Source organism: Durio zibethinus, chromosome 2 (assembly GCF_047325235.1).
Source record: "Durio zibethinus cultivar Kanyao isolate XHJ-2024 chromosome 2, ASM4732523v1, whole genome shotgun sequence".
Classification (NCBI taxonomy): domain Eukaryota; kingdom Viridiplantae; phylum Streptophyta; class Magnoliopsida; order Malvales; family Malvaceae; genus Durio; species Durio zibethinus.
Window position 1 is genome coordinate 2,101,319 of NC_143163.1, and position 11,620 is coordinate 2,112,938.

At 36.2% G+C, this 11,620-nt stretch overlaps 4 protein-coding genes across 6 annotated transcripts; 2 read left to right on the plus strand and 2 right to left on the minus strand.

Annotated features, from left to right (window-relative positions):
* Positions 1 to 453: 453 nt before the first annotated feature.
* LOC111308707 (endochitinase 1-like) lies at positions 454 to 1,917 on the plus strand. Its single transcript, XM_022907239.2, has 3 exons — positions 454 to 939; positions 1,059 to 1,218; positions 1,320 to 1,917. Exons 1-3 carry the CDS (start codon positions 504 to 506, stop codon positions 1,711 to 1,713), a joined length of 990 nt encoding a protein of 329 aa, XP_022762974.1. The 5' UTR covers positions 454 to 503; the 3' UTR covers positions 1,714 to 1,917.
* LOC111308706 (cyanidin 3-O-galactoside 2''-O-xylosyltransferase FGGT1-like) lies at positions 1,319 to 6,509 on the minus strand. 3 transcript variants are annotated; one of them, XM_022907238.2, is made up of 2 exons: positions 4,077 to 6,509; positions 1,319 to 2,242 (listed from the first exon to the last, which is right to left on the minus strand). In XM_022907238.2, the coding sequence occupies exon 1, from the start codon at positions 6,264 to 6,266 to the stop codon at positions 4,896 to 4,898; it is 1,371 nt and encodes a 456-aa protein (XP_022762973.1). In that variant the 5' UTR covers positions 6,267 to 6,509; the 3' UTR covers positions 1,319 to 2,242; positions 4,077 to 4,895. The 3 variants fall into 3 exon arrangements, with proteins under 3 accessions (XP_022762973.1, XP_089601146.1, XP_089601149.1); XM_089745020.1 differs by having other exon boundaries at positions 1,319 to 2,246; XM_089745023.1 differs by having other exon boundaries at positions 4,072 to 6,509.
* Positions 6,510 to 7,712: 1,203 nt separating this feature from the next.
* Positions 7,713 to 9,071, plus strand: HCHIB (basic chitinase). The gene is made up of 3 exons (XM_022907240.2): positions 7,713 to 8,165; positions 8,274 to 8,430; positions 8,529 to 9,071. Exons 1-3 carry the CDS (start codon positions 7,751 to 7,753, stop codon positions 8,920 to 8,922), a joined length of 966 nt encoding a protein of 321 aa, XP_022762975.2. The 5' UTR covers positions 7,713 to 7,750; the 3' UTR covers positions 8,923 to 9,071.
* Positions 9,072 to 9,675: 604 nt separating this feature from the next.
* LOC111308709 (NAC domain-containing protein 6-like) lies at positions 9,676 to 11,620 on the minus strand. Its single transcript, XM_022907242.2, has 3 exons — positions 11,307 to 11,620; positions 10,937 to 11,205; positions 9,676 to 10,328 (listed from the first exon to the last, which is right to left on the minus strand). The coding sequence occupies exons 1-3, from the start codon at positions 11,488 to 11,490 to the stop codon at positions 9,903 to 9,905; spliced, it is 879 nt and encodes a 292-aa protein (XP_022762977.2). The 5' UTR covers positions 11,491 to 11,620; the 3' UTR covers positions 9,676 to 9,902.

Consider the following 11,620-nt stretch of genomic DNA (forward strand, 5'->3'; position numbering starts at 1 on the left):
ATGACTTTGAAGAGATGCAAAACATTGTCCCTCCCCCCATTTTCTTTTCCTCTGCTCTGTTTTCCAAGTTCAAGCTAAAAAAGCCTAAATAATAATCATATATATATATATATATATATATCACTTCTTTTGCAAGCAGAAAACAAAATTTACACATACGGTTTTGTTGGTTTTTCACGTGCAGAGCTGTTGAGCGATGATAATATCTTTAATATTGGTTCCATAAAAGCATTAATGTGCAAAAAACTAAAATTATCAATTCAACAACCGCCCGGCATTTCAAACGTGCACGAATTTTAATTAATAAAGGGGCGTCCTTTAGTACATGAGAATCTGAAATCTGCCAGCGCTCAATTGAATAAAATCAAGGATATATATATATATATATATATATATATCTGATCTTTCTCCATCACTCCACTATATAAATGCACGTCCATCCTTTAACCCTTCACTCACACAATTTACAAAAAAAGAAAAAAAGTCACACGCATGCATAAGAAATGAGCTTCAGGGCCTTGTCAGTTTTCTCTTTGTTCTTATCCTATGCACTCCTAGGTTCAGCTGAGCAGTGTGGATCGCAAGCTGGTGGTGCCCTGTGCCCAGGAGGCCTATGTTGTAGCCAATGGGGTTGGTGTGGCAGCACTGATGAATACTGCAAAAACGGTTGCCAAAGCCAGTGCAACGGAGACGACGATGATGACGATGACACTGGCGGTGACACCGGCGGTGGACTCGCTGATATAATAACAAGAGAAATATTTGAAGAGATGCTTCCATATAGAAACGATCAGCGTTGTCATGCCGTTGGCTTCTACACCTATAATGCTTTCATAGCGGCTGCAAAGACTTTTCCTGCCTTCGCTACAACTGGCGATGATGCCACTCGTAAGAGGGAAGTTGCTGCTTTCATGGGCCAAACTTCCCATGAAACTACTGGTTAGTCCTATTTTGAAAGTTAATAATAGTAATAACTTACCATCTTTTCAACATGGCTAATATGCTAACAATTCTCAAAAAACATTATCATCTTAACAATTAATTTGATGATGCTGTAGGTGGACCAGGTTGGGATGCACCCGGTGGTCCATATTTGTGGGGATACTGCTACAATAAGGAAGTAAACCCCGCTTCAGATTACTGCGATTGGACAAACCTAGAATACCCTTGTGCATCTGGTCAGCAATATTATGGCCGGGGTCCCATACAACTTTCTTGGTAACTGCATGACCTTTCACCGTTCGTTCTTTAACGTATTTATGGCAAGATAAATTTTGATTTGTTGACAGTGGAATAATTAATTAACTTTGATATTTCAGGAACTACAACTATGGGCCGTTTGGAGCATCCGTAGGGCAGAACCTGTTACAAAACCCAGACCTGCTATTAAGCAATATTACACTTTCCTTCGAGTCAGCATTCTGGTTCTGGATGAGTCCACAACCGCCAAAGCCTTCTTGCCATGAGGTGATAACCGGAGAATGGACACCTTCAGCTAGCAACGTGGCGGCTGGCCGGCTTCCAGGATATGGTGTGATCACAAATATTATCAATGGCGGCATTGAATGTGGTAAGGGTTCGAATGCGGCGGTAGAGGACCGCATTGGGTTCTATAAGAGGTATTGTGACATGCTTGGAGTTAGCTATGGTGACAATCTTGACTGCTACAACCAGAGGCCTTTCAATGAAGGACTTTTGGTGGGGTCAATGTAGCTTTAGTGTCAAATGAAGACGTTGGTAGACGTTAATGATGTTATAACTAGAACGGTGATCTGATCCGACCTAGCGTGTTGGATTTGCTGTGGCACTCTGTTCTATATATGCTTATGTATGTACGCTTTGTGGAAGAATAATTAATAAAATGGATATGCTTAATGTAGGTACCTTTGTAGAGGTACCTATAGCTTTGATCCTTAATCAACTGGCTGTGAAAATTAACATTCGCACTGCCCTTGGCTTTAAAAGAAGTTTTTTATTCAAAATCCTTCGTTAATTATACAAGCCAATGCCTAATAGTTATCTTACCTTTTCATAACCATATCTAATTAATTATTCGATGCGAAAAATCTTCAACTAGTTCAAGGAGCTCTTAATATAATTGGTTGATTGATAATCCAAGACCAAGTGAAGTGAAGGACCATTACGCATACAGCTGATACCTTTCATTTCTCACTGAACCGGTTGGGACCATCATTCTTGCTTATCCTTTCCCTTCTCCATTCTGTATCGAAGAGCCCTCGAGCTAACTTGTCAAGGCATCAATTTAATTTCCATTAAAATAAACCTTAAAAGGCAAATTGGATATGCAAAATATATTCTTCAATGGACACCAGCAAAGGCTTCCAAATTAAGCTTGAAGCTGTAAAAAAATTGGGTCATCCTTTAGGCTAGTCAGTTTAAAGCTTCACTGGGATGATCCCTAATTAAATACCAAGATATAGTTTTAAACCAAAGGAATAATTGACTGAGTCCAAAATTGATCCAGGGTTCAAATCACTGAGCATTTAGGATAGTTGAAGCTACGACAATTTTTAACATCATAGAAAGCGTTTATATTTTATATATTATTTATGTATAAATGTTATATATTGTAAGTAAATTATATAATATATTTCATAAAAAATTAAAAAATTAAAAAATAAAATACTATTAATCCTTAAAATATATTTAAAATTAATTTATTTGATGATGTAACATTATGTATTAACAAAGGGCTAACCAGTACTTTATTAAAATATTGGGCAGTTAAACCCATTTAAAAATCAGAAGAGCCTGATTATACTGTTCTTTTCATTGTCCCCTCTCCGATCGTTTTACTGCTATTATTATTGTCAACTGTCTTATAGTTAATCATAAATCAAACAAAAATTAAAAAAAAAAAAAAGCCAGCTAGCAGGCATATCCTTTTGGATTAAGCATATGCCAAATTGTATATATCTTTGTCAATTTCATAAATAGTATTGCTAAACGAATAAAAATCATGATAAGGATAAAGCTTAATTCAAGTTCTTTGCAAAATTTCAAGTTACAATGATGAACCCTTGCATTGGATTTCTTTAACAATTTTTAATTAAATTGATCTTATCCAAAACCAAGGTGGATATTGCTATTGAGATGGATAAAAAGCAAAAATAGAAACTCTTTTAAAAAAAAGTCTGGAAATAAGATAAAAAAATTACATATATAAAAATTTAAAAATTAAATTTATTGAATATTATTTTTTAAAAATGATAACATAAATTAATTAAATTAAATTAAATTTTAAATTCCGATTAAATATTAGTATTTATACTTACGTAAATAAAAAATATGTTTATAAGATTATTGAACAAAAATTATGTCAAGAAATGTATCTGATCCTTCAAATCATTTAATTCATATGGAGAGGCTAATTAGAACATAATAAATAAAGATTTTTATAAAAGAAATCCGCAATGAACTCTAATAGCAACACATCTAAAAACCCCAAAAAAATAACGATGACACAATTTCTTCGAAAGTAAATCTCAATACGTACTGAAATTAAAATTTGTCATATTTTAGGGGAAAAGTGAACTATTAATAAAATAGTGTTGCAAGAAAATATATATGCCCTTAGCAACCATTTTATTAACTGTATTCCTGTCAAAAACATGTATTTCTGGGGTCAAAGACAAAAGAAAAGAAGTGTTTCAAATGAGACAAAACACAAGATCATGTTGCTATCGACTGTGATTTATGTTTTTGTAGTTGTATATCTTTCAAACTTTGGGTGTATCCAGAAAAGTTAGGAATAAAATCCTTGGTAAAGGACGAGTCAGGACAAAATGATAATATTAATTAAGTGCAATGCACCAAAACCTAAAATTTTAGACTTAAATTCAATATTTATAGGCCCTTTATTGCCAAATCTCCCTCAGCTTTGTTGGAGTGTGGAAAATACATGCTAAAACCAATGCTTTTCAAAATGAACGGTGTATATACTTCCACGATTTCCAGTAGAAAAGATCTGAAATTTTTACTTTTACTCGAATTTTCTTGGTAAAATAAATCCAAACAAACATAAAAATTGAAAACTTTAGAAGAAGAAACCTTACGCATCTCTTCGGCAGTGAAGAAGTGGCGTTGACCGGTGGGCTTAGCCTTAAATTTTCCTCTTCCCATTGTTAATAACAGAGACAAACAAAATCTACAAACGAACACGAAAGGTTTCTTTTCTAACCTTTAGGATAATTTTGAGGTTTTCTGTCTTTCCTTTTGTCCCTCGCTCATTCGAAGAACCCTAGTCTTGAGTCGTCCCGTGCTGTTATTTTAGTGTGCGATAGATCGTATGGGAACCCTTCTTTTTTTTTTTTTTTTTCTGATTGTCGGTTATGCGAATCTGATGCGTAATTTATCGGAGAGAATGATCCGACGGTGCAGGTGGATGTCATACGTAGTGGGCTCTACCTTTCTCTTTCAAAATAAAAGTAATAATTTTCAATTTTTTTCGTAAATAAACTTCTCGTTAGTGAATTTAATATGAAGTATCGAAAAAGAGTAATGTGAATTTAATTGAACAGTATTAACAGTTACATACTTGGAATTTAAAGGTATTATAGAAAAATCTAAAATGATTAGTGCTGTTGAAAATTTTAAAAATTATTTTTTATTTTAATAATAAAATTGTAAATGTATCATTTTATACGGAAAAAATACATTTTTGAAATGGTTAAAATTATAATTTAAGGAAAAAAAATATTGACATTGAATTCAAATAAAAACATAAAAAATATATATTTGAAAATTTCCACCCAATTTGAGGTATATCTTGAGTTTTGACATCGAATTCAATTTCAAAACAGATTTTCCTTGCAATAGAATTGATAGTAAAAGGAAAATAATACAACTTCATGATCTCAAAATGGATGAAATACTCAAACCAGCGCATGCAGCTGCTCAACAAAACCATCCATGTAATGGTTTTCAAGCCCTGGTCCTAAAAGGAACTCCTTCCATTTAGCATGGTTGGCCCTTACCTCTTTCCCCACCTCACTATTATCATCCATTACAGCCTTCACTGCCTTGCAAACATCATACTTTGTAAATAGCCCATCTTCTTCACCTTTCTCAACTTCTACTCCAATTCTCAAGTCTCCAGCCATCAATCTTGCATTAATTATTTGATCTCCAACATTAGGTAACAGCACCAATTGACAATCATTCACCATAGCCTCTGCCAAAGAGCCAGACCCGCAGTGAGTCACGAAACACCCCACGGAAGGATGCATCAGGATCAGTTGTTGCGGCACCCAACCTCCATGAACCAATCCTCTTCCTTCCACTCTCCCTTGGAATCCTTCTGGCAAGGCTGACTCAATTGTTTCAGCTCCTATTGGTGGTTTCAGGGCAACCAAGAATGGTAAACCTGTAAGCTCAAGGCCTAAAACCAATTCCTGGAACTGATCCTTTTTGAGAACACACTCACTCCCAAAGGCACAGAAGATCAGGGTCTTAGCTTGAAAGTTGATTAATAGCTTTTCCCATCGTTCTTCTAACGCTATTTTTGGTGGCTCTGGCACTACTGGACCTGCGAAAATCACTGGCTTTTCGAACTGGTTTCCAATATATTCACAATAAGGTCCTTCGATCTCCCTGCATGTCTTGAAACCAATTGCATCGCAGTCACTTAAAGACCTTAGCTGGCGCTCCACAAACGAAATACCACTTCCATAATCCATAGTTGTTACCGCAGCTAATCCTCGAGCTTCATGGGCGCGTAGCTTGATACTTGAAGAAGGGAAACCTTCTGGAGGTTCCAGGAGATCAGGCCCAGTCAAACCTTTCTCAAGAGTCTTTCTTTCTGGACTCAGAAGATATCCAACAGTTACGGAGCTAATGATACAATAAAGCACGGACTTGATGCCTAGCCTGCGAGTCAAGGCTGGCAACCAGCAAGTGAAATCATAGAAAACGAAATGGGGTTTGAGTTCACGGAGGGAAGCTTCAATCTCAGGTTCCGTGAGGTCCATGGCGGTCATAATGAGAGGGTGCAAAGGAAAAGGAACGTCATTTGTTGTTTCAGCGCCGAGAGGCAGGCCTTCAACATGTGGAACGGTGATTGGAATGAAGGTTATGAGATCCGGGTGGAGATTAAAAGCCTCAACCTTGCGCTGTGTTTTGGCTGGCAAGAAGAAGGAAATTCTATGGCCTCTCTCCGCTAGTTTGTTGGCAATGTGAACAAATGCAGTAATATGGCCAAGGGCAAACCATGGATACATCGCAATGTGAAAGGTTTTGTGTGCCATGGTGTCGTGATTAATTTGGTCCCAAATACCTGCTCAGTTAATCAGAAAACAAACTCGGGTCCCCCCTCAAATGAAATCATTGCATTGATTATATACAATGCCTGGAAAATTATTGAGCCTTCCGTTTTTTAAAATATGTCTGATTTCTCTGTTTTTGGGCTTCTTGCCAAACAGAAAATCAGTACTCAATTCTGTTTGGTGACTACTGTGAGAAGACCATTTTAGAAAAAATAAAACCAAAATATGCCAAATTTGGAGTCGTTGCACCGACCCTTTAAAATATTACTAAAATATTATTGATAAAAGATAATATTATTGAATAATATTACTAAAATAATATTATTAAAATTAATTTAAAATATTATTAAAATATTACAAAAATATTACTTATAAGATTAAAAAATAAAAGAAAAGAAGTGTTTCAAATGACACAAACGGCAAGATCATGTTCTAACCTGATTGTGATTTGTGTTTTTGTTGTATACGACGAACGATTTTTGAATTATAATAAAATATTTAAAATTATATTTAAATTTTAAAAACTTTATTATAATATATGTATTATAAATTTTTAATTAATGTGATATTTAAAATTTTATTTATAAATCATATCATATATAATTATTTAAAATTTACATATTAAAAAATAATATATTAATTAATAAAATTATAATTTAAATATTATATTAAAAAATTTTAAAATTTAAATAATATATTAAATATTTTATTATAATTAAAAAAAAAAAGTTTTCCAACCTTCGGATGCGGAAGACAAGATGACGATGACATTACTTGGTAAAATATTTGGTAAAGAACGAGTCATAATTATATACAAGACAAGATGACAACATTAATTAAGTGCAATGCACCAAAACCTAAAATTTTAGATTTCAATTGAATATTTAAAACCAAAAGCCGCCTCTAGTGCAGTGCTGCCTTTATTGCCAAATCTCCCTCGGCTTTTGTAGGTGTGGCAAATACGCGCTAAAACCCATGAAGCTGTGCGCTAATTCCATATCTTATATAGGATCATATCCTTCACTTGACATATCTAAAGTAACTTAATAGCTCATGTCATGTCCCGATGAATCCAAGTGAATGTATTACACTTTGGTTAAGTTGTGTTTCTCCCTCTATAGCATATGAAGCGGAACACAAAATCTATGTTCAAACCATTGTTGGATTCTCACGCACAGAAAGTAGCGACTATAGGATCGATAGTATTTTTAATGGTGGCCCCATAACGAATTCATGTGCAAGAAGCTAGGATGATTGAATAGCCGCCCTCATGCCAATCCTTTTCAACTTTTTGTTAATAAAGGGCCATTGTTAGATAGATAAGATGAGAACCTGAAATCTGCAAAGTCAAGGGCATATCCAAAGGATAATCTGATCTTTCTCCGTCACTCCTGCTATATATATGTACATCCATCTTCTCTTCTTTTCACTCAAACATTGACAAAATATCACATATATTCTTAAAAATGAGCTTTCAGGCCTTGTCAGTTTTCTCTTTGTTCTTCTCCTATATACTCCTAGGCTCAGCTGAGCAGTGTGGAAGGCAAGCAGGTGGTGCTCTGTGCCCAGGAGGCCTATGTTGTAGCCAATATGGTTGGTGTGGCAACACCGATGCTTACTGCAAAAAGGAAAATGGTTGCCAAAGTCAGTGCAGCGGCAGTGACACTGGTGGTGGACTCGGTAAGCTTATAACAAGAGAACGGTTTGATAAGATGCTTTTGCATAGGAACGATGGGGGTTGTCCTGCCCGTGGCTTCTACACCTATGATGCTTTCATAGCTGCTGCAAAGTCTTTTCCTGCCTTCGCTGCAAGTGGTGATGATGCCACTCGCAAGAGGGAAATTGCTGCTTTCTTGGCCCAAACTTCCCACGAAACAACTGGTTAGTCTATTTTGAAAGTAATTAAACACAAAGTTTACCATCTTTTACACATGACTCTGCAAACAATTCTCAGAAAACATTACGTTACTATCATTTTTGATGCTGTAGGTGGGGCGGGATGGGCTGCACCCGATGGTCCATATGCGTGGGGATACTGCTACAATAGAGAATTAAACCCCGGTTCATCTTACTGCGCTTGGGATCCAAACTACCCTTGTGCTCCTGGTCGGCAATATTTTGGCCGGGGTCCAATGCAGCTTTCTTGGTAACTGCATGACCTTTCACCCTTCATCTTTACATATTTATGGTAGCACAAGTGTGTTCCGTTGACAATATTGGAATTAATTAACTTCAATGTTTCAGGAACTACAATTACGGTCAGTGCGGACGAGCCATAGGGGTGGACCTGTTAAACAACCCAGACCTTCTATCAAGTGATCCTACAATTTCCTTCAAGTCAGCATTCTGGTTCTGGATGACTCCACAATCGCCAAAGCCTTCTTGCCATAATGTGATAATCGGAGCATGGTCACCCTCCGGTAGCGATCGGGCAGCAGGGCGGGTTCCAGGGTATGGTGTGATCACAAATATTATCAATGGCGGCCTTGAATGTGGTAAGGGTTGGAATGCAAAGGTAGAGGACCGCATTGGGTTCTATAAGAGGTACTGTGACATACTTGGAGTTAGCTATGGTAGCAATCTTGACTGCTACAACCAAAGGCCTTTTGGGAATGGACTCTCGGTGGACTCCATGTAAACTATAGTGCCTAATAACATGGCTAAACGTACAAATTGAGATGTTTGAGCTTTCTCTCTTTGAAATTGCTGTCTTGAGATGTTTTTGAAGTTTATGTAATCTTAATGCTTGCGAAAGAACAATAAAATGGATGGTTTTCTTTACTGTCATTATTATTTTTTCCTGAGGGAACATTCTACTAGATTAGATCCAAGGATCATGCTATATGATAAATTTAAAACCCAAAGTTATTACAAAAAAGCTCTGTAATAATGGGCAAAACAAAAATTTTCATCTTTTTTGGCAAGCAATTGATCAAATTCCCTCATTAATACTGGCTAACAGTATACGACCTTTTAATCACCATGTTAATCTGATATCATTCGACATGAAAAATCTCCGACAAGTCGAAAAATGTCAACAAGTTATATATATTGATTTTCTCTAAAGCATAATTAGTCTCTGCTATGATCTTATATTGATTGAGTAGACCATTGACCAAGTCAACGAACGTCATGCAGCGAATACCAGTCATTTCCCACTGAACCTCTTGGGCCCATCATTCTTGATTTTCCCTTCCCTTCTCCAATCACTTTGGGCTGTTTGTACTGAATCCAAAAATAATCTTACCAAAGGTTGGCCCATAACCCAAATTTTCAAGGTTCATCCACCACCTACATCCATCCAAGTTATAGCAAGTTAGCCGCTAGCTATTTTTATTTTGATTGGCATCAAATTTCCATTTAATTTCCATTAAAATAAACCTCCAAGCTATATCAAGAAAATTGAATGTAACATTTATGCAAAAATTTTTCATTAACAGAACCAGCAAATGCTTCCAAAGCTTGAAGCTGTAAAAACATGGGTAGTCCTCTTAGGCTAGTCAGCTTAAAACTTCACTGAGAGGCACCTTGATAAAATACTAAGATATAGTAGTAGATAATTGAAGCTTATATACAACATCAGAGTCTAAATTAAGCTTAGCATAGTGATTTAGGCCTCTAGAAATTCAAGATATTGGCATACGGTGTCAGGTTTTGAAACCAAGGACTGTTTAACTGAGCCCAAAATTGATCCTGGGTCCAGTCACTGAGCATTTTGGGTAGTTGAAGCTCTGGCAATTTTTCCTTGCCTAATGGTAATTGCAGAGATTCTGAAGAAACTTTGTTCTCCTTTGCTATTCCATCTTTTTTCTCTTCTACCATTGCTTCTTCTTCTTCAATTTCTTTCTTGAAGACCATTTGGGGTACCACAGAAAGTGATGGCACCGAATCTTCTTTTGGGCTGCAGAAGGAGGTGGTCTCCAAGGATGATAGTGGAGATGAAGGTGATGTGTTCATTGCCTTCAACTCCTCCTCCAGTGCTGCCCTTTGCTCCAAAACCTTCAAGGAAGTTGCCTTCCTATATATCTTGCACAAAACTATGTCCTGCATTCAATCATACAAAAACTATCAGAAAAAAAATGAAACTGTACACTTCAGAGACATTGTCAGATAAAATGACAATGACATTAGCATGATTACAAATTTTTCAGTCTTATTCCCAAAGGTTGGGACCCATTATAAATCATAATACAAAAGTGTTCACACTATCAACAATTCCAATAGGTGTAAATCCTTTGCATTAAAAAATCCTTTAAGAAAGTTTGCTGTGAATTAAAAAGAGTACTGAAGTCAGAAGTCGAGTCTTTGCCCATAATTTTTAATTTCTTGAGGGTTTAACAGTTTGAAACTCTCCTACAAATTCTTTTAGGGGTGAAACGTGAAAGCAGCAATCCTAAACACAGCTAAATACTACTTTATTGAAGTTCCCCTTATGTCATATTAACAAAAGGATGCTTAACAAAAAGACCAGTTTTCAATTTTTTTTTTTTAATCCTTTGTATGATAGTATTTACTTGGAAGGGAGAACTCAATTTCCATGACAAAAAGTTATGGAAAGAGAGCCAAACCCCGGCCATCATTAAAGGCTGCTAATGCAAATTTTTAAGTAATTCTCTTTTAATGAAGATTAACTTAAAAAATGAAAAAGCTACCTTAGGCAAGGAGCAACCATCTGGGAGACGATACTCGTTCATGACCCAATCAGTCTTGCTTCCCCTTGGGGCTCTCCCCTTATAGAAAACAAGAGTCTTTTTCAGGCCAATTATGCGCTTTGGATCTGATAAGCTCACAATTTTCCGGTCAGAACCCGTGGCTTTCCAGAATCCATTTTCTGTAGTCCTGTTTGGCCTCCCTCCATTGCCATGCTTCCTATCTCTAGGCACAAAAAAGTACCACTCCCTCTCTCCAATCTTCGACAATCCTATAAAACATAATAAACAAAAACATCGATCCTGATAAAGCATAACCAATCATATTTGCCTATTTCGGTAAACAAAAACAAATTAAATCATATATATGTACCAGGCAAGTCCCAGGGATCATGGTGATAGATGTTGAGAAATCCAATTATGTCATAACGCAACTTCTTGCCATAAATCATGTTTCTGAGGTAGAAATCAAGGAGTTCTTCCTCGGTTGGATGGAACCTGAAGCCTGGAAGTTCAATCTCTGGGGTCGTATCATCCATATTGGATTGGCAGCTCATACTGGAATTAGTCACTATACTCAATACTGCTATAGTTATATTTTTCAGGGTTTCAGCTTTGGTTTAAGATATATAGAAGGAGAAATAAGACTGAAAATGAAAAAATGTTGTTGCATGCAAAGACACAGTC

Coding starts and splice junctions, on each gene's coding strand:
- LOC111308707 (XM_022907239.2), top strand. CDS start 504: ATGAGCTTCAGGGCCTTGTCAGTTTTCTCTTTGTTCTTATCCTATGCA. Junction 940..1,058: donor AACTTCCCATGAAACTACTG/GTTAGTCCTATT, acceptor ATGATGCTGTAG/GTGGACCAGGTTGGGATGCA. Junction 1,219..1,319: donor GGTCCCATACAACTTTCTTG/GTAACTGCATGA, acceptor TTGATATTTCAG/GAACTACAACTATGGGCCGT.
- LOC111308706 (XM_022907238.2), bottom strand. CDS start 6,266: ATGGCACACAAAACCTTTCACATTGCGATGTATCCATGGTTTGCCCTT.
- HCHIB (XM_022907240.2), top strand. CDS start 7,751: ATGAGCTTTCAGGCCTTGTCAGTTTTCTCTTTGTTCTTCTCCTATATA. Junction 8,166..8,273: donor AACTTCCCACGAAACAACTG/GTTAGTCTATTT, acceptor TTGATGCTGTAG/GTGGGGCGGGATGGGCTGCA. Junction 8,431..8,528: donor GGTCCAATGCAGCTTTCTTG/GTAACTGCATGA, acceptor TCAATGTTTCAG/GAACTACAATTACGGTCAGT.
- LOC111308709 (XM_022907242.2), bottom strand. CDS start 11,490: ATGAGCTGCCAATCCAATATGGATGATACGACCCCAGAGATTGAACTT. Junction 11,206..11,306: donor TGATCCCTGGGACTTGCCTG/GTACATATATAT, acceptor TATGTTTTATAG/GATTGTCGAAGATTGGAGAG. Junction 10,329..10,936: donor ATGGTTGCTCCTTGCCTAAG/GTAGCTTTTTCA, acceptor GATTGAATGCAG/GACATAGTTTTGTGCAAGAT.